Source organism: Alosa pseudoharengus, unplaced genomic scaffold (genome assembly GCF_046254945.1).
Source record: "Alosa pseudoharengus isolate Yale_2024_CS ecotype anadromous, Long Island Sound unplaced genomic scaffold, YU_APseudo_1.1 YU_APseudo_1.1_scf_1, whole genome shotgun sequence".
Taxonomy (NCBI): Eukaryota; Metazoa; Chordata; class Actinopteri; order Clupeiformes; family Clupeidae; genus Alosa; species Alosa pseudoharengus.
In genome coordinates this window covers 45,851,922-45,876,287 of record NW_027468564.1, presented here as the reverse complement: position 1 = coordinate 45,876,287, position 24,366 = coordinate 45,851,922, and the positions used below count along the sequence as shown (strand labels likewise).

Genomic DNA, 24,366 nt, shown 5'->3' with positions numbered 1-24,366 from the left:
GTGGCAGGCTTGATCTTGCAGAAGGATCACACCAACGTTCCTGAGCACGATGATGACATCATCACCAGCATGAGGTTGCGCGAGGGGCAGTTGGAACAGGAAGGCGCCAACCTGGTGGCAGAACCAGGGGCGGTCATCAAGGCCACGACATCGAAGGACCACCGGGAGAGTCGAGAGCCCCCAAGGAATATCCCGACGCAGAAGACGCAGTACAGTCAGAGAATGAAGAGCCGTCAGGTGTCAGCGAGGAGCACTCCCCACAGCAGGAAGTTGTCACTGCACATCAACATCGTGCCCCTCAAGAACCAGAACCAGAGTCAAGAATAGAACCAGAACCAGAGTCAAAGAATAGAACACTGGCAGAGGGTGGGGTAGACGTGCCTGAAGCCATTCTGTCTGAAAATGAGGTGAGCCATGAGGCAGAGGAAGAGGCACACCTGTCTCACTCTGATCTTAGTGACCCTGACGTGAACTCGAAAGCATCTGATGACCAAGTTGCATCTCATAGTGGTGACAAATGGTCAGAAACAGAGAAGCAACCATCTCAGTTTGACCTTAGTGACCCTGGACGTACAGAGAAGCAACTAGATAGCGATGTGGGGATAGGGTCACAGACAAAACCTAGACAAAGTCAAACCTCCACTGATAGCACTGATTACATGTGGTATCTCAACGCATTCTCCGTTATCGCCTTCCTCTACAGTTGCCTGAGAGGCAAGTCACGGGACCAGGAAATGCCCCAAGCGCCAAAAAACCACGACCCCCAGGCCGCCCGCCACGTCTCGGCCGAGATCTCCGTCCCAGATCGGGAGACTCTGACGGGCTTCTACGACCACTACGTCCACGTGCCCCCCCACGAGAGCCAGCGGGTGCGCGAGTTCGTGGAGGGCTTCGTGGACGACCTCCTGGCCGCCATCCGGGAGACGTCGGGTGACCGAGCCGACATGGAGGTGGACGACTTCATCGAGGTGGGCAGCCTCTACGAGGCCTGGTGCACGGGGAGGACCTTGACCTGTGACCTCTGGGTGCCCGTCTCCCCCCGCCAGCCGTACAGCTTCGAAGCCCAGCTGTCGACTGACCAGGACGGACACACCAAGTCCGAGGTGCGCTCGGGATACGGGAGGGTGAAGGTGCGTGAAGGTGGACGAGGCACTGCCAATGGATGCCCATGCGGTCAGACCGGCGAAGACAACGATATGCTGTGCCTTCTTCATACCCATGAGAAAATGGAGGAGAAAAATGGTGAGGTCGCAGATGCCATAGACGCACCCTTGTGCTGTGAGAACAGCCCTTACCTGTCCAGAACCGACGTGGCCAAGTGGTTCCGGTCAGCCGTGCGCAAAGCCTGGGAGCAGATGTCGCACAAGTACGAGCTGGAGCTGACGTTCCAGAGCCGGGAATCGCCGGGGGCTTTGCGCGTCCGGTTCCGTTCGGGGAAGGCGGTCCACTTCAACGTCACGCCCGTGGTGAAGTGCGAGGACACGGACGTGTGTCTGGTCTCCTACGTCGCCGTCCCGAAGAGGAAGGACGGCGCACCGATGGAGGCCCAGCAGTGGCCGCTGTCGTTCGCCCGCTACGAGAAAAGCCTACTCGGGCACCTCGGCCGGCGCCTCCCGCCCAACGCCTGCCACCTCCGCTGCCTGCGAATCCTGTCCTTCCTCAACAAGAAACAAGCCGGGCTCACCGGCGAGAGCGGCCTCTCCAGCCACCACCTCAAGACGGCCCTGCTGCACCTGCTGCTGGACAAGGCGCCGTCGGAATGGGGCCCGGAGCACCTGGCCGGCCGACTGCGGGACGCGCTGGACCTCCTCAAGAGCCGCCTGCAGAAGAGATGGCTGAGTCACGCTCTCGTCGGCAACCCACTGGTCCCACCGGAGCTCGGGCTCCCCGCAAACATGTGTCAGTCAAAGCCCATTAATGTTTTACAGCCGCTCTTGAGTCAGGGACGGCTGTACACCAGAACTGTCCAGCACTTTGAGGAAATGCTGCGGAATATGCCCGTGCTGATACAGGAGTATATGAACGTTCCAAAGAAGGTGGATTCCAGCTCATAAAAAGTGATTTAGACAAAGACTGGCCAAATTGTGAACTGTGCGTGTTAAGCCCAATGTTGGGTTGACAAGTCAGGCTCTAACTTCAGTGTTGTCAATACATCTCTACAGTGTCATATTTACATGAGTGAAGATTAATGTATCAGTGTATGTAAGCTTGGCATCACTCTAAAAACAGTATTTCTAGTTCCAAACAAAATACCATACCCAGTTGTAAAATCTACTTTAAAAATGGTAACCGTTTCATTCATCCTTTATTGATGTGCCTAAACCTTTAAAATGTCATGGCTAGACAAGGACAAGGAAGAATTGGATGTGGCCTTTGTGAAACCAGCAGAAAACCCTGCCCTTATTAAAACCACACTGCATAGACAGCATAGAGAACATTGAAACAAGGAACATTATAAAAACCCATATTGACATCCACTGAATTTGTGATTGTCATTTAATAAAAATAGTTTTTAAACTGACATCAAATTGAAGGCTTTATTTTATTAATAGATGCAATGATTCAAACAAAAAAACCTCAGAACCACTATTACAATGGGGATAAAGTAAACTGTTGTATTCAGCTGTAAATATTTTAAAATAAAGGTTGATGTTAAATTATACTGTTGGATGAAATGGATGATCTAACTATATTATTGCACTTATCCGAAGACCGTTTTGCATTTCTTGCAAAGCATGCACAAACTTAGTGTGTTTGCATGTGCATGCATGTGTGGTGGGGGCCACCTAGAAATGAAGAGTATGATTTGTAGTTTGACGAGCCAGACCCACATTAAAATGTAGGGTCTGGGCACTCACCGTTGGCAGTGCTCAGTCCGAGGGGCGGGATAATTGGTTGTCTTTCAAACTACCTCTGCACGCAATAGGACAGCGCTATGAGTCCCATGCGTTTTCCCACCAGCGGAGCTAGTGGGCTAGTTCAAACTTTTGCCAACTTACAAAAAAGCTTAACTCATGTCACGCTGTTTGCCAACACCAACATCCATCTTCTTTGTTTTCAAGTAGCAGGGAATTCAAGCCAAACAGTTGCAACGCGATCTGCCATCAATCATTATGTTAAGCCCGCCTAACGTCGCTATACACGATGTGATTGGCCATATCGAAGTTTAATTTTTCCAGCTCGCAAGCCAACGGAGAGTTGCTAGGGTGCCTCTAGATTTCTAGGCTATATGATTTTGAGTAAGAAATTAAAAAAAATTGATTTCTATTGGAAATAATTGTGTCGTTCAAACTTTGTCCTGGTCAAAGAAACCTCCATTGGCACCATGGAGTAAACACAATGACACCAAAAAGGAGCCTGAACTTGAATGGTAGTGTACAGTGGGCTTGCAAAAGGATAACAGAACTGAGGGGGCAGAATTGGTATGGGAGGCATGGTCACTACAGCTGGGTGGGCTGGTTATTTATGCAAGACAAATGGAGATAAAATATACAGACAAAAATATGAATGTAAAAACATATTTTATTTCAACTTCCACAAGTTGGTCCTTCAGGATATTAACTGCCTCAGTACTTTTCAAATCCATCGACCGAGTAGTCTGCCTCTGTGAGGTCTGGAACAACCGCGGCCTTCTCAATCCGCTGTTCAGATGGCATACCCAACTTCCACGGGTCACTAGAGACCATTTTCCTGGAGTCTGGGGAACAAAAAAAAAAAACAATGCTAATATGATAATGTTAGCTCAGGCCAAAACAATTTCAACCTTAGTCTCAGCAGGCCAGATTTTGCAAACCATGACAGACTTTATAGAAGCATGTTGAAATCCACAGCTTACAAACTTCCCCTTCAACTTATTCCAACTGCACGTCCAGGTACTTCTAGCCACTATTTCTCTCTATACTTCGTCCGTCCTGAAGAACCAGGTAGACTAGGCCTCAAAGAGCAGAGACCCAGACTGGTTTAAAAAATAGCCGTTAACTTCCTGCAGTTCTGAGATGGCGTACTGAACTCTACTCGAGTATGGACCCACTACACTAGTGTAAAAACACACAAGTAGCAAACTAACTCCATGACCTTAACTTTCAGAATCACCGCCTGAGAAACAAATGTGAAGCGGTAATGGGTAGAGCTCAGTCCTCAGAGGACCTCCCCATAGCAACAGTATAGGCGTCCCACTCACCTGCCGGCACAGCAGAGGGGCATGTGGCCTCACAGCAGGAGCACACAGAGGCCGTATTATCATAGAGCTCCGTCCACCTGTCAGAGAACGAGATGGACAGAAAGGAGGGAAAGGGAAGAAAGGCAAAAGAAATGGGGGGGGGGGGGAATAATAAATGTTTAGAGAACGTCCATGAACTCATTGTATACTCCGGTTTATCCCCATGTTATTGGACACCTTTGTTAGTTTGGAAATTCAGCAAGTGAATACTGGAGATGGTGATTAGCCTTACTTTTTAGTGCCCTTGTCATAGGTGCAGGACTTCAGACTAGGGCTGGGGGTCACTGGTCCTTCAATGATTTCACAATGCAGGTAGAGAGCCTGGAATCAGAAGGCACAACATTATAGCTATATATATATATATATATATATGAACACAGATTAACAAACCCAAGCCCGTAGGCTACAATTTTCAGAATCTTACCCATCCTCCTGTAGGCAGCACAGCAGAGTCCCTGAAGACAAATGCCCCGATAGAAAATCTTAAAGTGGTCTTATCGGCATGTGGAATGAATTTGGAGCTTGTACTTGCTTTGCTGTCCACCATGCATCTGTACAGGGAAAGGCCAAAGTAAACAGGACATGAAAGATACATTTGAAGGCAGCAAGGAGAATCTTATTGTGGGCAATAATGGATGGGCGAGTTCTGATGGTCATACCCATTGTTGTCAACCACAGTATATCTGGGGTTGGCGTTGGCATCACTGGTGGGAGTGATGAAGCACTGGTTGATGTAGGTCCGCTCGGCGCAGTTGGTTGGTGGCACTTTGACCGCAAAATACATCGGCTTGCCAATGGTAAAGCTGTCACTAGGCTTGAGCGGCTCCCATTTATCTACAAATGAGAAGGCACAGATTAACAGCAAGGAATCAAGTTTGACCACAGAGAGAATATCAATTCCAGCATGTTGCTGAATCAGCCATCCTGTTTTCCAATAATGCACCACCAGGATTCTGATTGTGGGTTAAACATGGACCCTTTCAAATGTGTAAAGTTAATTAAAATGGCCAAGTCAAGTCTTTAAATGAGACTTCTGTTGATTTCACAAAAGATCTGTGTTGTCACTGATTGTCAAAAAAACAAACAAATCGGTTCTACCTAGCTCAGGCTGCTGCAACCAGCAGCTACAGTGCTAAACTCTGGGGGCATGAACGTTGGGGCTCCTGAACATGCCCCCAGAGTGTAGCTGGAATTCTCCTTTAACCACATCTGAAAACAACATTATTATAAAACCTTGTCTGCAAGTAAACCTACCATCATATGGTCTGAGGGTGAACTGTGAATACAGGGATAGCTCAGCAAACACAGTGCCCGCTTTAAGGTCTGGATGATAACCCCGCGCATAGGCATAGAAGTGTCTGCAAGCAATTCACATACAGATGTGTTTGAAAGCCACATAAACCTTGATACACACAATATACACATATTTAAGTGCAAACAATAAATACCCACTTGTAGTATTTGCAACGCACGTTGACAGAAAACGGCAGTTCTCTGAGGATTGGCCCCGTGGAAGGAGGCTTGTAGGTGAGCGTGTTGGAAAACGTCGAGTAGTCCTCCTTCTCCTGTAGTGGCACAGAACATGGTCTGAATTAGCCGTCAGTGCCCTATTGCAGTGGTTTTCAATCTAGTCTCTCCAACCTCCACAGTCCAACCCCAGCATGCCCCACCCTTCACAGCTGTGTATACTTGACCACACTGGTCAATAGCCTCCTTGATTAGGTGAAACCAGATTGTTGCAATTGTATGTACTAGTTGTGTTACATTAATACACAAAATGGAAAGGCAAATCAAACTCGTACCTCATATTTTATGCCACAGCCCTTCAAGTAGTAGAGGAAGTAGTAGTGGTCAGCGGTGTCCTCGTTAACTGCACATGTCCCAATCTTCAGGTACTGCCAGGCGTCCCCCGGCTTGCTGAAGAGCTCCTTCTTGATCCTCACGTACATGCGGTCCAAGTGGCAAAGAGCATCCACGTCGCCATACTGGGGAGGTGGGGCAGCTGTGGCCGCCGGAGGCAGGAATATTTGCTTCACCGGTTCAGGTAGAGCTCTGGTGCCCTCCTCCGGTTTGAACACGCCGCTGCCGATGGGGGACATGACCACGTTGAACACAGGGAGGTTGAGTGGCTTTGGGACCACTGGAACCTGCTCTTGAAATTGCTCAGGGACCACTGGAACCTGCTGTTGAAATTGCTCAGGGACCTGTTGAAATTGCTCAGGGACCTGTTGAAATTGCTGTTGAAATTGCTGTTGAAATTGCTGTTGAAATTGCTCAGGGACCACTGGAACCTGCTGTTGAGGTTTCACAGTAACCTGCTGTTGAGGTTTCACAGTAACCTGCTGTTGAGGTTTCACAGTAACCTGCTGTTGAGGTTTCACAGTAACCTGCTGTTGAGGTTTCACAGTAACCTGCTGTTGAGGTTTCACAGTAACCTGCTGTTGAAAGGGGTCTGGAAAGACGTCAATCATTTTAGGTTGTTCAGACACCAATGGAACAGTTTGTTGCGTTTGTTGAGGGGGCCATACAACCTGTTGCAATTTATGTGAGAGCCACGGAATCGTTTCTTTGGTCTCAGACAGGCTAGGAACGATAGATACTTCAGAATGCCAGTCTCCCTCAGATGAAGTCTTTAGGAGCGCCTCCAGCTTTTCCCAACCCTCTTCAGGTCCATCCTCATCAAACGCACTGAAGATCACAGGCGAACTCTCCACTCTGTAATTTGTGTATAAAAGAATCAGTAATGGCAGTCCAAATAACATTTTTAGAACACAAACAGATTCTTTCCTAAGAGTGGGGTGACAATTAATCAGCCAGTAGAATTTAAATCTTAGCCAGGAATAGTTCAGGCTACTAAAAAGATTTTTTTTTTTGCACCATGGAGGCGTGTTTTTGTAAAGGAAATGGTCACTGGTGACACCTGCTGCCAATTACATGAGATGCAGTCCTTTGTATTTTGAGCTAATCAATCAGGGGCTTCTCAGCTGTAACAAGTTAAAATTGAACTTGACAAGGTGAGGCCTATTTTTTTGCCAGTGTGCCAGCCCTCACGGGAGCCATTCCCCAGTAGAATCTTTCCCCCTCTGAGTTGTATCAGCTGCAGGCCATGCATAGCCAAATGGAAGATCAAAACCTGTAATATTCAAAAGAACTACCTTTCTTACTGCCATATACCAACATTCAAGATTAAGAAACAAATGTTCCTGCTGTTGGTCTTGATTCCTTAAGCCTGTAACATGTTTGAGGTTTTCTCAAATCCGACACAACCTTCAATATTGTCAGATCCTGTGATTTGTCAAGACATATCGTAGCTCAAACTTGGATTTAGGTTCACACATGGGCCTATGCGTAATTCCAGCTAATCTAACCAAATGGAACTTGAAACTGGAGTGATCTTTTCATTGACAAGTACAGAGGGACTTCTGCTTTGCTACTGTGCACACCTGTGTGTTCAGTTAAATATGAGCCTATTAAACAGACTATTGCATTACATTACATTACACTTTACATTAAATTACTTTAAAGAGGCATCATTATTGTTTTGCTATTTTCCGTTTATCAGTTAGCCTGGGTTTTCCCATGCTGCCTTGCACACAATTTTATTCACGCTGCTAGGCAGCTGAGCTCTGTTCTAGAATCTTTGGTACAGACGCATTTGATAGACATTCGTATCGCCCAATAAACGGCTCTGGGCATTCGTAAACCACGTTTCAAATACAAGAAAATGTACATGTAGTTCCCAGACCCCATCTCAATGAGATGAGGTTTGGCGTCAGCCAGGCCAGAGCCAGGCTATTTATCAGTTGCTGTATTGAATGTATCAATAGGCTGTAATAGGATGTAACATGTTTGTGATTGTTGTTGTTTGTCATGATGGTGGATATTGGGGAATTAATTATTTCATATATTAATATATCATAATACTACTAATGGTTTTTGTGCTCAAAAGGTGCCCTTTACCCCCTGCTGGGCAAGTGGAGACACAAGACCACTTGTTTTTTTTTCTGGAATCTTCTGGAAAAATCTATTTGAGGCAAGTATGTTGCCACGGTGACATGATGAAGCACATAAACTTGTGTTGTACACATTCTTTGCCTGCAGATCAACTTATCTCATATTAATCAAAAATCTAAATTTTAGTCTTTAGGCTACTATGTAACTTGGTCACATAAGTTACTATTGGGTCATATAAGAAATCATTTCCTAGAGTGAAATCACCTGTCCGATCCCTGTATGTCTCTGCTTTGTAATGTGGCTGAGATCGAGAGTGAGTTAAACGTCACACACACACACACACACACACACACACACACACACACTTATAGTGTTGTGGTGGCTGACATTTTGTTCAACCTAGATCCCATGAAACTCCACTGGAGAAGGTTCCTTGGTAGAACCCTTCAAAGCCTTACTGCCTATAGACCCCTTCAAAGCCGTACTGCCTATAGAACCCTTCAAAGCCGTACTGCCTATAGACCCCTTCAAAGCCTTACTGCCTATTACCCTTCAAAGCCGTACTGCCTATAGACCCCTTCAAAGCCTTACTGCCTATAGAACCCTTCAAAGCCTTACTGCCTATAGACCCCTTCAAAGCCTTACTGCCTATAGACCCCTTCAAAGCCTTACTGCCTATAGAACCCTTCAAAGCCTAGACCCCTTCAATGTTTGTAATCATCCAGAGCCTAGGTTTGGTGCGCGCGCAGCATGGGATCAGAAAAATGGTGCAGCTAATAGACCGGCATGTTGAGCTGTGAAGGTATGCACATATCATTGTCATCCCATGCAGGACTGCGAATCGTACCTTAATAAATTAGTCTTAAGCTAATGGCGATTGTCTGCCTGATCCTGAGCTGATAACAGAATGGGTAGAAGACGTTAGCAAGTGGCCAGAGATTCATTGGCCTGCCATATATGGCTACCTGGTTGACAAGTCCAGTGTGTATATACGCAAAAAAATAATACAAGTAGGCATTTTTCTTGATGTTTCCTTGAAGTTTCGGTCAATACACACGCACACGCACACACACACACACACACACACAATACATTGGGATGGAAAGCCATGGTAGATAGATATATAAATAGATAGATACTTTATTGATCCCCAAGGGGAAATTCAAGAACCATGGTACAAATACTGCTCATACACCTCTTTAATGATCAATATGCTACTGTTATAGTTTTTCTTTGGCGCATTTCTCAGATCAGAATTGTAATTCTCAAAACAGTTTTTTTTTTCAAAATCCATATCATCTTCACATCACCACTTGTGCACATCATTAAAGCAGCTTCTCCCCATCTTGAACAAATAGCAATGCTTTAATTAGTACATCCATGCAACTGATTTTGTACAAATGACTGCTTTTTTACTATGCTATAGCTACGTATATATAGTCATAACTAGTTGTCATAGTCTGACAAGCATATATACATGTATGTGACCTGACAGACAGGAACGTCAGGATGTATAGAAAGATGTAGGCCTACAGCGGAGCACAGCTCAGACCAAGTGTTCCTACCAGAACACAGAAAGTTGCTAGGTCGATAATCGCCTATAGAGGGACGTTCAGACAATGGCAAAATGATGTTATGAGGTTATGCGCCATCAAAATGATTTTGGAAACGTTATGTTAAGGTAAGGAAATGTTAAAGGGTGCCTTTAAGTGAAAATAAGATTAAAACATATTTTCCTGACTCTTTTGAGGTAAGGAGGTATTTCAAAAGATTCCGTATTTGTAGGCTACAATACACAACCATCCACCAATTTTCTACACATGCACAATAATACTTGTGTCCCTCCTCCTCTACAGAGCGGTAAGCTTTACGGTAAACATTGGAAATGATCCTCAAATTCAGCCGTGGTGTGTGGTGTCAGATAACAAGTGTATCAGCAAGTGGACGGCCTCCTGGTTTGTCAGTATGGTCTTGTGTTCATCATACCTGGTTCTGTTACCTGGATGATTTGCGATGGTCTCCCCTGCCGCGGGGATCCTTATTAAATGTCATCATATATATATATATATATTTATTATGACCGGCGCGCAGCGAAGCCGTCATAATAATCTGTATAATTTGATCTGTAGCCCCCCCGCTGGACTGGACCCCCCGAAAGGAGGGTAGGGCAGACACAGTTTTCTGTGAATATCTCGAGAACCGTAGGGTTTAGGAGGACCATTTTGTTTTTGTATGTTGATCTCAAAGGGCCATGTCAACCCATTCCATAACCACTCATTTCATGTATAGCGCCACCTAGTTAAACACAAAAAAGTAAAAATGAGGTGTTGTAATCACAGGAATCTGTGACCTAACATAGTCAAAACTGCACGAAATTGGAAGTGTAGGATCATTATGACACCCTCTGAAGGCACGCCAAGTTTCGTGGAATTCCGTTCATGGGGGGCCACACAATAAATTAATTTATGTGTACATTTAGTGACCGTACACCAACAAGGATTCCCGGGACACTGAAAGACTGGGGTACACGAAACTTGGTGGGCATGTACCCCCACATGGATAGCATGGAACCATCGTTTTTCTTTTTGATCTGTAGCCCCCCCGCTGGACTGGAACCCCCGAAAGGAGGGTAGGGCAGACACAGTTTTCTGTGAATATCTAGAGAACCGTAGGGCCTAGGATGACCAATTTTTTGCGTTTGTTTGCCTACAGGGGTCATGTAAACCCATTCCATATGCACACATGTGCATAAACAGATACACACGCACACACATACATTCACAGTAATCCTACGTATGACACATACTCACACAGTAGACATGCATGTATGCACATGCACACGCACAGGCACATAAACAGGCAAACACACAAGCACACACACCCACACACACATATACATAAACATGTACATGCACACATGCACACAATTCAAGAATTTCTCAGAATTATGAACAGGCAAGATGGGGGCGGGGTTGTATAAAATGTATATTACATATGAAATCGATGAACTAATCATGTTTTTGTACTTGTTGTCTAGCAGATACCAGTGAGAATTGAGTGTGCATAATGCAATTCAGTGAGACAGTTAGAATCATATATGCCTTTCAGCGTGACTTATTTTTGTGAAAAACATGTGCTGGACTGGGCGGCGGTCATATTTTGTACCGCTCTGCGGTACATCTAGTTTATTTATTTTTTTAAATCCACAGTGATTCACCAACAAAGCACTTTCAGCCTCGCATGAGTAACTGATGCCTCTCGTCTCCCAGAGGGATATTAAACGTAAGAGCAGGTGCTTTAGTCAAAACCCCCTTAGGGGTCTCCACAAGAAAGGAAAAAAAAAGGACAAATATGATTCATGGCTGTCTGTTAGGCATCTGGAGGTATTTTCACCATATGTCGTTTTACCAAAGTAAACCCAAGCTGCCTCTGAACATACAAAGTAGCCTATGCAAAATTAGCATTTTGCTTAACACAGATTTGTGGTTAGCGCATCAATCAAACATTGTTATCTAACGTGTTTATCTTAAAGTATTTTTTTAAGATGTATCATTATGCCTTTCAGTGGCAGAAGCCATGACTGATGACACAATATCACTGGCTTTTCTTTAAGACTGATCTAGCGTTCATGGGCTTCGTAAAAAACTTTTTCCCAGTGAAAACATCATCATTCCGCATCATTCACGTAGGCCTAATGTGTGAGTCAGAGGTCGGAAGCTGGGGCTAGATTTTGCTAACAGAGTTGCCCAGTTAGGGGCTCGTCATCACTTTTGTCGTCACGTTGCAGTTCGTTTGTAGTCCATGTGGCCTTTCATGTCCAACAGTTTTAATGTGAACTTGGGAATTTGCCGTTTTTGCCACTTGAAAGCTGCATATCTTTCTTTCACGAGCGTCTTACACTATATTTTAAGCAAATACAGTTGTTTATTTAGGATTGGTGTGTATGTTATAACCTTTGTTGTGGCATCCGTGTTTGTCACACATTCCGACGGCAAAGCACATAAAACTTAACCTGACAATAGCCAGATGAATTTCGCTCCGCCTAGCTCCACTCATCCATCTGGAACCGATCCATTGAAGTGTTGCTTCAGAAGGCTGGGCCTAATCAAAAAATGCTTGCATATGATTGAATAAGCCACTTGTCCGTCATCTATTGACGTGCTACTTCAACCACTCACATCGAAGCCAACCCGTGACGCTGATAACAGTCTCACAGTCGCTTCTACGCTATGTCACATCTATGAAACTCCCGCCCTGCGTCCTGATTGGCTGAACCATAAAGTGGGTTGCAGAAATCACTCTCAATGGAAGAGGTCCCAGATGGATGTGAGTGAAGCTAGGCGGAGCTAAGCGGAACGACATTCATCTGGCTATAGACCTCTGAAGTTCGCCTACAAAAAAGATCCAAAACGGCCATCTTTGCCCATATAAGGAGATCCGGTTGTTAACTGAAGCTAACTACCTATGGCAAATTGCATTGCAAGTTAGCTCTGGAGTAGCAAACATCTAAGTGTGCCGCCTTCACTTACCGGAGATCACAGTATCCACTCGAAGGCAGAGGACAAAAGTGTGTTCAGGAAAACGTCTGCATTTCAGACTTTTTCATCCCCACGAGACTTTAACAGGTGCGATTATTCAAAATCCCCATGTTATTTTCCCATAGGAAAAATCGCCAGATACCGGATGTCAAAGATGGCAGCTTTTTTGTAGGCGAACTTCAGAGGTCTATTGTCAGGTAACATAAAACTTGCTGTGGGAAAAACAAAGTAGCCACGGGGGCGGTCCTTGTCATTCCGAAGTTCCATGAATGCACCATGATATCTAATAATCACTGTATGTTTTGGAAAGCATGGCAAGCATGCTATAGTGAGCGATGCTTTCATTTCAATTTTATAGTGCTGGAACTGCAAACGCCAAGAGAGTGTTTCCATTCTGATTACAAGAGGAAGGTGTGATGATGAGTTGAATGCTTTATGGCCAGGAGCTTGGCTTTGATCTCACGGAGGGGAGTTAGTGACATGTGTGCTGCAATTTCAATGGAAACCCTCAAAAGCTGCCACCCAGAACCAGAATATACAGTAAACTGTGACCAGAGGTGCAAAAGTCCAGCTTCAGAAAGTAAAAATCCTGCCACATTTTTGTTCCAACCATTCACTTAATCAGCTGATTCTAATTAGCAGAACTCTGTATGTCAGGTAGATCAGGTAATTAGTTAAATTGCCTGTGTTAGGCGCAGAGGTAGAACCAATACATGGCAGGACTTTTACTGAAGCCGGACTCTTACATCTCTGGCTGTGACTGACGGCTGAATGGCTATTGAATGGCTTATCAGAACATTTGTCAATGACCCTGTCTGGAAAGAAAATGTTACATAGAAGTGGTTTAGACATGTTGAGGCATTATGCATGACACTTGAAGAAATGTAGTTCTAACGACTTCAATCTAAATCCCTTCAATCAAAATTCCATTGCAAAGATGAATATGAGGCAAAGTAGAAAAATGTCCTGTAGTAGACCAATCAAAATGTGTCATTCTTTTCAGAAATCATGCACTCTGCATCCTCTTGGCTAAGAGGAGGGGGGGATCATCCAACATGTTATTATGCACAGATCAAAAGCCAGCATCTATGATGGTATGGGAGAGTGTTAAAGCGCACCAAAGCACTTTTCCTCTGTCGCATGCAGAAGCAAGTCAATTTGTAGTTTCTTATCTCTCATTCCTTCGAATTACAGATCCGCTACCCGATCTGGCAAACTTACATAGTGCGGTTATAGCCGATAGAGGGCCGCGAAGCGAATGCAGACGTGCCTTTCAACCTGTTACGAGTTGATGAACCACTGAAACAATTTTGGAAACATTATTTTAAGGTACAAAAAACTCTTTGGTGTTGCTTTAAGCATGACGGACACTGGCGCCACCTCCGCCGGTGTGTACGGGGGTTGTATTGAGAACAATGTTGTCAAAGTAATCGAATGTCGAAAGCGGAGTGCACCGCACTCATGCCGCAGCCTGCGCATTTGGAGCCACAGTCGCCTCAGAACGATGCTAACTCTGCTACGGTATAGGGGAGGCTGAACGATGCTAACTCTGCTACGGTATAGGGGAGGCTGAACGATGCTAACTCTGCTACGGTATAGGGGAGGCTGAACGATGCTAACTCTGCTACGGTATATGGGGAGTCCGGGGGCACTTATTTTTGAAAAATAACCCCTTAAATAATGACTTCTGGCAAGTTTTGTGGAAAGAAAAGAAATGGGCAGATTGAGTCTTACAATATGACACAACCATCAACAGATTCAAGGCATCTTGCTGTGAAAAAAGATGACAATTACACCCGCATTCAGATATCAGGGGAAATAACATAACCCATGGTTATCATGGTAGATGATTGAGGGAACCTATTAAGACATCACATACAGTAACATAACCCGTTGCCTGAGGGGTCCCATTCAGATATCGGGGTGGAGAACACAGTATGTCACACAGACGCTTGGGCTTCAGGGACCCTGAATCATTGGGCGCCTGGGCCTGGGCCCGATAGGCCCGCTCAGTAATCCATCCCTGACTAATGTTAAATAAGGAGGTGAAGCAACACAGTGGTAAACATGTCTCCGTCCCAACCTTTTTTTGATATGTGTTGCTGCCATCAAAGTGAAAATGAACATATATTCTCCACATGATTCTCAAATCATAACAATCATAGCACTTTCATTTGCCTTTTACACAGCGTCTCTATTTTCTTGGTCACGGGGTTGTACTGCCTCAGGGATCGTTTTCTTAGCACCATCACATGGTCCCTGTGCATGTCTTTTCTCATCCATACATTTTTTCTGCGAGCTCACTAAGATGTTTGACAGTTTGTTCTCACTGCAGGTAAGCAACTGAGTACACTGGCCGTGAGCAGTGTCTGTTGATCCAGCTGGCATTCTTGAGCGTGGTGCCCAGAGTGATGCCAATGCTGCCAGAACCCCCTCCCAGTGGCATTGGTGAGCGTTAGGTAAACAAGTCTTTTTAATGGATGGGGCTGTGTCCTCACTCGACAACACAACACACACATCCCTCTCTCTCTGTCTGTTTGTCTGTCTTTCTCTCTCTCTCTCACTCTCTCACACACACAAACACACACCTGCTCACTCACACTCCCCCACACTCTCACACATATTTCACTGACACACACACACACATTCCATTTCAAATTTGAAATTGCTTTATGGCCATTGAGATAGAGGCCTGTCATTTGTATGATACACTATGTGCAATGCAATGTGTTAATACTGAGACACACAATCTAATGCTAATTCAATGAACTGGGCTAATTTAATACCACACAACACCACTCTGCATGCAAACACCAGTGGGTCAATGCACAGGCAAGAGACAAGGAAGTTCTCAGTACGTACAAAGTAACGTTTGTACGTACGTGCTAAAGTAACAGTTTGCATGAAAATGACAAACTTTTAGCTAAAGTCAACCTCCTCATGTTTCTCTGGATGTTAGATAAAACGTTACAAATTACTCAACTGATACACACACACACACACACACACACACACTCGCACACACAGGCACAGAGGCACACACACACATTCTCTCACTCACCCTAATCTCTCACGCTCTCCCTAACCCATAACCATTACATCTTACCCTGCCATGCACATGTTTTTGTTTTGCAGCACTCATTCTTTCTCAGTCTCACTGGCACCTCAAGGGACGCTGGCCTAATGTCAGAAAGCGTGCCCTGTAGCTGTGAATGCCATCTCGATGCTCCAAGATCCTGCCGTGGGACATGAGAGTGGTTGAGACATGCCGTGCTTTCCATTGGCATGCGCTGTTAAGAGCTCTATGACAGACTACTGTTTATGTGTGTTATCAAAAAAGAAAGTGTGCTTTAGAAAAATATGCATTAAATGTCCAAATAGTCATTGTTAATGTATCTAGTGTAATCTCTGTAATCTTGTGTTGGGCCATATAACATGCTGAATTATAATAGCCTCTTGGTGTCTCCTCCACTGTACATGCAATTATGATGTTTTTCGTCCATCCTCAGATTTGTGTTTTGTATGTGACTAATATTCTGAAGGGCTTGAGTGTTTCAATCTGTTTTTGTCTATGGGGTGGGTGGGTGGGGTTGTGTGGGGGTCAAATCTTTTGACTTGCCAACTATATATATCATTTTTTTCTTATCTTTTTTTAGGGGGTTCATAAGCCCATCTTGCCTTAACTTGTGTAACATTTAAGTGTAATATTTCAAGCCACTGGCTATGGGCGTATACATTTCTTACTTTTTCATATCTCTCAGTCTTTTCGCAGTCTTTTCGCAGTCTTTCTCGAGTTGCGCCTCATGAAGAGCCAGTACTGGGACTCGGCACTGGAAGAACTCTGGTACCAGAACCACTGGATCTAAGGGAACTAGCGAATACATAAAGTACAGAACTACTGGACAAAGATGCGTTGCTATTTGATCTCAACAGCCGTAAATAAACACTCCTCTCTCTTCAATGTTCTAGAGCATTCTTCCTTCACTGCCCTGTACTCTAGAGCATTCTTCCTTCACTGCACCAACAACCCCTGTGACTGTTTGGCTGGGAGCTAGTGTTTTGGGTGTGGGGTGAACTCTACTGTTTGTCTCTCATTGACAGCGCCAGGGCTGTGTACAAACACCAGATTTGTTTTCCTTCAGAAGACACACAGAATAGACAGCTAACAAATTGAGAGGACATGCTGGATGTGACACACAAAAGAAGTGTATTGGCTGAGGATGATGCCACATTCAAAGTATTTCACAGTCTTCACAGACCAACTCTATGCACATCTGTGTTCAGAGCATTTGGCTTGGAGACTTATTTATGAGAAAGGAATGTGGAAAATCGAAAGACTGTGCTGTCCAGCAAACCAGTGAAATATCACTGACCCTTAAGACACAATCCTCGCCGTGTTCAACAATTCAATTCAACAACAAGCTGTAGTGTGTTGGGGAAACAGCTGTGTGCATGACAGGACAGTGACAGGAATTTACCTCATAGGTCATCTCTCTAGACCTTTGTGTGTGTGTGTGTGTGTATATGTGTGTGTGTGTGAGTGTGTATGTGTGTGTATGTGTGTGTATGTGTGTTGAGCGTGCCTGTTCTTGTACATTTTAGAGAAGAACATCACACCATGCAGGTCTTAATCCTTGTCCATACCATCTTTCATCAAGATGCAGTTCACAATTTGGTTTTGATTCTGCAAAAAAAAAAAAAAAAAAAGTTGTTGATATTTGAGGTCAACAGCTAATCAAATGACACCTCTCCCCTCTGTGCTCTTTAAGCACTGTGTGGACGGGCTGGGATTGCTTATGTCTCCATGCACTATGTGTCTCCTATTCACAAGGTCAGAGATGTGTGTGGGAACACTGGAGTTTTATTGTATTTTTATTTTAAGTGCACATATTGAACAGAGAGCTCGAGAACAATAAGGAGCTTTATTTTAAGTGCACATATTTAACAGGCACCTAAAGAATAGTGCCAAAAAAGTCTGGCAAAAAAAGTACACGGGATTTAAATCACAGGGATTAGAATCTCTTCATTGCCTGTGGGTCCTGTGTGTTGTAAATGTCCCCCAAAAATCCCAACTCAATGTCAATCACATGAGTCACATGTTTGGCTGCTTTGGGGCTTGGAGCAGGGTGCATCCTGGGAAGTCCGCAGCTTCACTTTCAGTGGGCGGTGGGCCTGTATGGACACAGTCCTGTCCCCGGCTCTCCATCCCCAAGGCCACATCTGTACAGATCACATACCAGGAGTGTGGGCGAGGCAGAGGCGCTGCAGAGGGTGGAGGTGGAGGTGGGAGTGGAGGTGGGGTGGGGGTGGAGGTGGGAGTGGAGGTGGGGTGGGGGTGGGAGTGCAGGTGGGGGAGGAGGTGGAGATGGAGGTGGAGATGGGGTGGGGGTGGAGGTGGGAGTGGAGGACTGGGGGATGGAGATGGGGTATGTGTGTGTGTAAAAAGTAGGTTATCTACTTGCAACAAGCATGTTAACTTTTTGTTTGGTATAAACAAAATAAAAAGAAGTGTTTAAAATTGACTACACAGATGTTTTTCATAAAAGATGTTGAATTTGTGCACATTTTTTATATGGATGTCCTGTTTTGAAGTTGCTCATGGTGCTCATTAGCGGTGTAAAGATTAACCGATACGTATCGGTATCCATTTTTAACGTGTAAGATAAGGCTACATCGATACGTGAAGCCCCGTATCGGAATAAAACTGAAATGAACCGGTCGTTAAATAATAATTTGGCCCTTGCTAAAACGATGCACAAATTATTAGCCAATTATTTTGTTTATATTAACTCAGACTTGTGGCATTATAGGTTTCTGCATTAGGTCTACCGTTGGAACAAAATAAACCCAGAGAGTTCATTGATATGTAGGCCTATTTTATTCTTGTAGGCTATATGAGAAAAGGCCAAGAGTGTCTTAAGCACTGTTTTATTTTATTTCGGTATTGTCTTACCTCAACAAGGCTACAGCTCCATGAAAACAATCAGATATAACTCTATAAAATCTATAAAGTCTATAAAAAATATGTTGTATTTGACTGCTGTGTTTGACTGAAATGTAGACTATTCTTTTTTCATTTCAATACAGTATATGAAACAAACCTGTTTAGATAATCATATTCACACATTTTTTGCCTAATAGATAGATAGATAGATAGATAGATAGATACTTTATTGATCCCCAGGGGAAATTCAAGGTCTCAGCAGCATACATACAACACAAACACATTCTTTGACAGCAGAAAGAGTAATTAAAGTATATAATATAAAAACACAACTAAGCAATAAGGACAGTAGAAGATAAAGAATATGCTAAATATACTAAAATACAAATTATACTAACTAACACTTAATACAATATATAAAAATATACTAAAATACAAATTACAAAAATACAAATTATACTAACTAACACTTAATCTAAATCAATTCTAAAAACAGTATCCACATAGTGGTGATTAATCAATCAGAGGCGCTTGCAATGACTGAGGCAGGGACTGAGCCTGTGATTCTCTGTGCATAGTAAGGTATGGTAAGGTGCTCTAAGGTGCTCTGTGTGAATGAGTGTCATGGTGGTAGTGCAATGGTGATAGTGGTCATGGTGATAGTGCAAATTAATAAGTCCAACAGTGCAACAATGCAGAAATAAAGTAAAGTAAAGTCTATATATCTATATATTTAACTATTTAAGAAATGTATAAGTGTGGCCACAGTTCGGCTGTGGCATGGAGGGGGGGGGGGGGTTATGCATATGTGCTAATGTGCTAATATAGCACGCAAACAGTGAGGCATAAAGACAATGGTACAAGTGGCTAGTGGACAGACAGTACCAAACATGGAGGGGGTGAAGAGGCAGACAGACTATGCAGATAAGTCTATCTCTCCTCTTCCCTTAAGTGAGGCATTGAACAGAACATTGAACAGTCTGTCAGTTGTGCAAGGCAGTGAGCGAAGTCTCCAGCTGATCAGGCTCTTCTGCTTAACAATGGTGCTGTGGAGTGGGTGACACTCATTGTCCAAGATGTTGATCAGTTTGTTCAGGGTCCTTTTGTCAGATAGTGAAGTGATGCACTCCAGTTCAGCTCCCACTACAGAGCCAGCTTTCCTTACCAGCCTGTCAATTCGCCCCGCATCCTTCTTCCTTGTGCTTCCTCCCCAACATACTACTGCATAGAAGAGGACGCTGGCAACAACAGACTGGTAGAACATCCTGAGGAGCTTACTGCACACATTGAAGGACCGCAGCCTCCTCAGGAAGTACAGCCTGCTCTGCCCTTTCTTGTAGAGTGCATCAGTGTTGGCTGGCCAGTCCAGTTTATTGTCCAGGTGGAGACCCAGATACTTGTAGGTGCTAACCACCTCCACATTGACCCCATCAATGTGGACTGGTAGCAGAGTGGGCTTAGACCTGCGGAAATCCACCACCATCTCATTGGTCTTTGAAGTGTTAAGTTGAAGATGATTGCGTTTGCACCATTGCACAAAGTCCTCCACCAGGCTCCTGTACTCCTCCTCCTGCCTGTTCCTGATACACCCCACAATTGCAGTATCATCAGAAAACTTCTGCATGTGGCATGACTCGGTGTTGTAGCAGAAGTCAGATGTGTACAGGGTGAACAGGACTGGAGAGAGCACAGTTCCCTGTGGCGCTCCGGTGCTGCAGATCACAGTGTCAGAGAGACAGTTCTTCAGTCTGACGAACTGTGGTCGCTCGGTCAGGTAATCTGTAATCCAGGTTACCAGGTGAGCGTCCACACCCATCTGCAAGAGCTTGTCTCCCAATCTGAGGGGCTGGATGGTGTTAAAAGCACTTGAGAAATCAAAGAACATGATTCTCACAGCACTTTTCCCCTTGTCTAATTGACAACCATGACCATGATAACTGATAATATAAAATTAATGTGCACCTTGAGCAAATGATAAAAAATCTTTCAGAATGCTTTCCATTCTTGAACTGCATCGAATTACATCGAATCGCATCGAATCGTACTGAATCGTTTTTTATGAACATCTTTTCTTGTATCGAATCGTGCCCATGTATCTAGATGTGAATCGTATCGTCTTTTACATGAGAGATTCACACCCCTAGCGCTCATGGTGTGTGTGTTTGTGTGTGTGTATTCATGTGTGTGTCGCTTGTCTGTGGTCATTGAAGGACATACCTTTGGTTTGTTGTCTGAGTGTGAAGAATGCCTCTGTCTGCAGACTTCCTTTAGTTGGTGTGTGGGGGTGTTTCCTGCCAGAAAAAGACTCTTGAAGGGCCAGTGAGGAATTTGAAAGGATGCTACCATTTCCATATACCGGCAGCTGGAAATCGAATGAAGTCATGTCAACAGCACAGTGGCTTTGAGTAACCAAATGGTCTGAGAGAGAGATGGGAGTTTTTGCCCTGTTCATGAATATGTTAGCGGTCATTTTAATGCCCACTGCTCTCCAACCCACCATGCACACAGAAACACTAGTGCAAGTGAGCACACATACACCTGTTTAGCTTGTTCTTACGGCAGAACCTGAGAGGAAGGGCCTACATTCTAGAGTTTTAAGATTTCAGAACCTTTTTACCTAGCAGGTAGGTTCATGCTCAGGTATTTTCTCTTTCTCTCTCTCTCTCTCTCTCTCTCTCTCTCTCACACACACACCCACACACACACACACATCATGCAAAGAACTTCAGAACTTTTTTATTTGCTGTGAGGCATTCTTTGATGGTGCCTAAATTATGTCAGTACAGAAGGAATGTTCCAAATAATGTAGGCCAACTTTTCAAATGCCTTAGTATTTGCAGAAGTGACAGTAAAACTGATGGTTCAGAGACCAGATACTACAAATAGGCCTACAAAGGATGGCAATGGCATATTTGTATACATAACCTACAACATAATCAATGACAAAAAAACTGACATTACAAAGTTCTGATGCTCAATCATGATGTTAATTTGTTGTATTTAAAAAAAAAAAACAGAAGCTCAATATCACACCCAACGAATTGATGATTTCAATGAGATCAACTGATAAACCTATACTTACTTTCCGTCAGACTCCCGTTTGTTTTTGTCGTTTACGTTTGAATTCTATTGCCCCAGGCTTTCTTCTAAGACGAATGTCTGTCACATAGTTACTATCCCCTCTCCCCCTGCTTTGTCAAAACTTGTTATCCATTAAAATAGTCAGTAACATGAAATGCATCACACGTTCTTGGGACTCACATCGCTGCAGGAGAATTAGTCATCGCTGCGTATGGACTCACAGAATTAAAGTATTGAACACGATAACGGATAAATATCAGGATATTTAAACCGCCTGCTCATCATTTCTAAAAGCGGCAAAGCAAGGTAAGAGCTCTGCAATTTTTAGCCTTCTTAGCAAAAACTCCCGCAGGTTTTTAACGCGTAGTGTGTAGCTGGAGTTTATAGGGCTAACTGTTCAGCAATCTGTAAATCTTTACATCAAGGAAGCCTTTTACGTTTTGAAACTTAAGAACATACTTGACGCATACAGCATTTTGAAAGAACAGGCGCATAGCCTACTTGATTAATCATGGTGCTAGGCCTAATGTATGGATGCTGTATGTTGGACAGGTGTATCTACAGAGAAAAACCACAGAGAACAATGTAACTGCTCACCTGTGCTTTCATGTATGAGTCACCATAACAGTACGTGTACGCAATACTGTCTTTTCTAATTACAATCCATTTGAGAAGTTAGTTATGGTCTACCCAACAGAAAGAATACTATGTCAGCAGGTTGAGCCACTGGAAAGGATGACCTCCTATAAAGAAATGGCAGTAAACATACAGGAATCACTTGTCATGTAGGCTACATGAAAATCTGTGATAAAGAGCTTGTATTTCATACTAATATGGCATAATGCCTTTCAACATGATAGCCTAAGTCAAACCTAAAACAGTTGTTGTGGTTAGTCTACAAGAAAGGGGGGCATAAACATGTGTGTTGATACAGGTTTATCATTTAAAGATGAACATAGGAATTCTACAGACTTCCCATATGGACTGCGTTTAGATTTCTAGGCTACATATAGACTGCAGTTATGTATAAAAATCTATAATTTTCTTACGTTGTCTGACCACAAATTCACCAGGGTCCTTCACCAAAGCTAAACCTAGGAGTGTAGGCCTCAACAGTCTGTGGTGGGAAAATAATCCGAATATATTTATGGCCTGCATTTATGGATAGTGAAGCGTGTAAGAATGGGCACCCGTGGATCACAACCTGAGAATATTACTTATACTATTTAGGTCCACTAGTATTAAACATTGTATTGGTCTTTCTTTTACTTTTTCAGTCTATCACTTATTGAAAGTATCTATTCGAGATTATTGTCTTGAAGCATCTTATACTAATTAGTTAATTGGATGGTTGTATTAATCACGTCATGTCTGGCTGATGCATCAGTTTTACTGGATTCCTTGCCGAGGGCTGGTTGATGGACATGTTGGAACTGTACATTGTCTGGGATTCATACACATAATTATGACTGAATTTACATTTCAACGAGCTCTGAGCTATAGCTAGCTTGCCTCAATAGGACCAGGTTCCAGCTTGTTCATGGCGTTGCTTTGGACTAGGTCTATTGCACCTGACAGTATTACTGTGACCACACCTCCAGATTAATGTTCATTCCTAAGGGATGAAAGAAATGTGACAGATTCCTGGCCAGTATATATATGCTCATGGACTATCGCTTCAAGCTCTTTGAGAGATCTCATTCAGGTCAGGTCATGCAGGTGGTTATATCTCCAGTCAAGAGCTGTTCCTCTTACTTAACCTCTGTGGACATTCTTACCATATCAATCCCAGTTGTCTGTATTCAGAAAGAAAGATAGAATTGGATTATGAAGGACTTCTTTGCAAAGGTAAAACAATGTTTACCAAGTGGTTTATGCAAGCTAGAAATTTGGGTGGGCACAAAAAACAGTGACGCAGTCCTCTTACACTCTTAAATAAAGACTGGCACTGTGCGACTGTTGGGTTTTGGTAAAGCAACTCTGTTGAGTGTTGGTACCTGTCATGAAGTAGGACATACAGTATAATATGTTATGGTACCTCAACAACCTCTGCATATTTGTGTCTAAATGTTTGCTTTGGTGAGATTGACAGTAGTTCTGTTTTTTTTCCCTACTGCCCTTCATTCCTCAAATAGTGTGCACGTTATGTTTTAATGCATACATGTTTTGTCTTGAAATAGTTAACATGGAATGGACAATTTAACATCAACTAAGATTATCAACACAGACAGAAGCTTGGGAGGGTCTGCCAAAGGTGAGTTCTGATGTTACGGAAAAATGTTCCAACAGGTTGAAGCGAAAGGGTATTTTTAGTGTTTTATGATGTGTATCATGCCGTTTAGGGTGTTAAGGGTACAACCAGATGAATTTGAGTCCTCCTCTCTTTCTGGGATCTCTCTCTACTTTCTTCCTCTCTCTGTCTGTCTGTCCGTCTCTCTGTCTGTCTGTCTGTCTGTCTCTCTCTCTCTCTGTCTGTCTGTCTGTCTCTCTCTCTGTCTCTCTCTCTCTCTGTCTGTCTGTCTGTCTCTCTCTCTGTCTGTCTGTCTGTCTGTCTGTCTGTCTCTCTCTCTGTCTGTCTGTCTGTCTCTCTCTCTCTCTGTCTGTCTCTCTGTATTTCTATATTGCTTACC

General features: G+C 43.8%; 2 protein-coding genes across 2 annotated transcripts; one reads left to right on the top strand and one right to left on the bottom strand.

Moving 5' to 3' along the window:
- Positions 1 to 56: 56 nt before the first annotated feature.
- LOC143104374 (inositol 1,4,5-trisphosphate receptor-interacting protein-like) lies at positions 57 to 2,441 on the top strand. The gene has a single exon (XM_076268457.1). The coding sequence runs from the start codon at positions 660 to 662 to the stop codon at positions 2,052 to 2,054; it is 1,395 nt and encodes a 464-aa protein (XP_076124572.1). The 5' UTR covers positions 57 to 659; the 3' UTR covers positions 2,055 to 2,441.
- A 1,125-nt stretch (positions 2,442 to 3,566) lies between these two features.
- On the bottom strand, positions 3,567 to 6,318 carry zp3c (zona pellucida glycoprotein 3c). Its single transcript, XM_076280339.1, has 8 exons — positions 6,022 to 6,318; positions 5,672 to 5,784; positions 5,474 to 5,577; positions 4,879 to 5,053; positions 4,644 to 4,770; positions 4,452 to 4,540; positions 4,181 to 4,257; positions 3,567 to 3,697 (listed from the first exon to the last, which is right to left on the bottom strand). Exons 1-8 carry the CDS (start codon positions 6,316 to 6,318, stop codon positions 3,567 to 3,569), a joined length of 1,113 nt encoding a protein of 370 aa, XP_076136454.1.
- Positions 6,319 to 24,366: the final 18,048 nt, after the last annotated feature.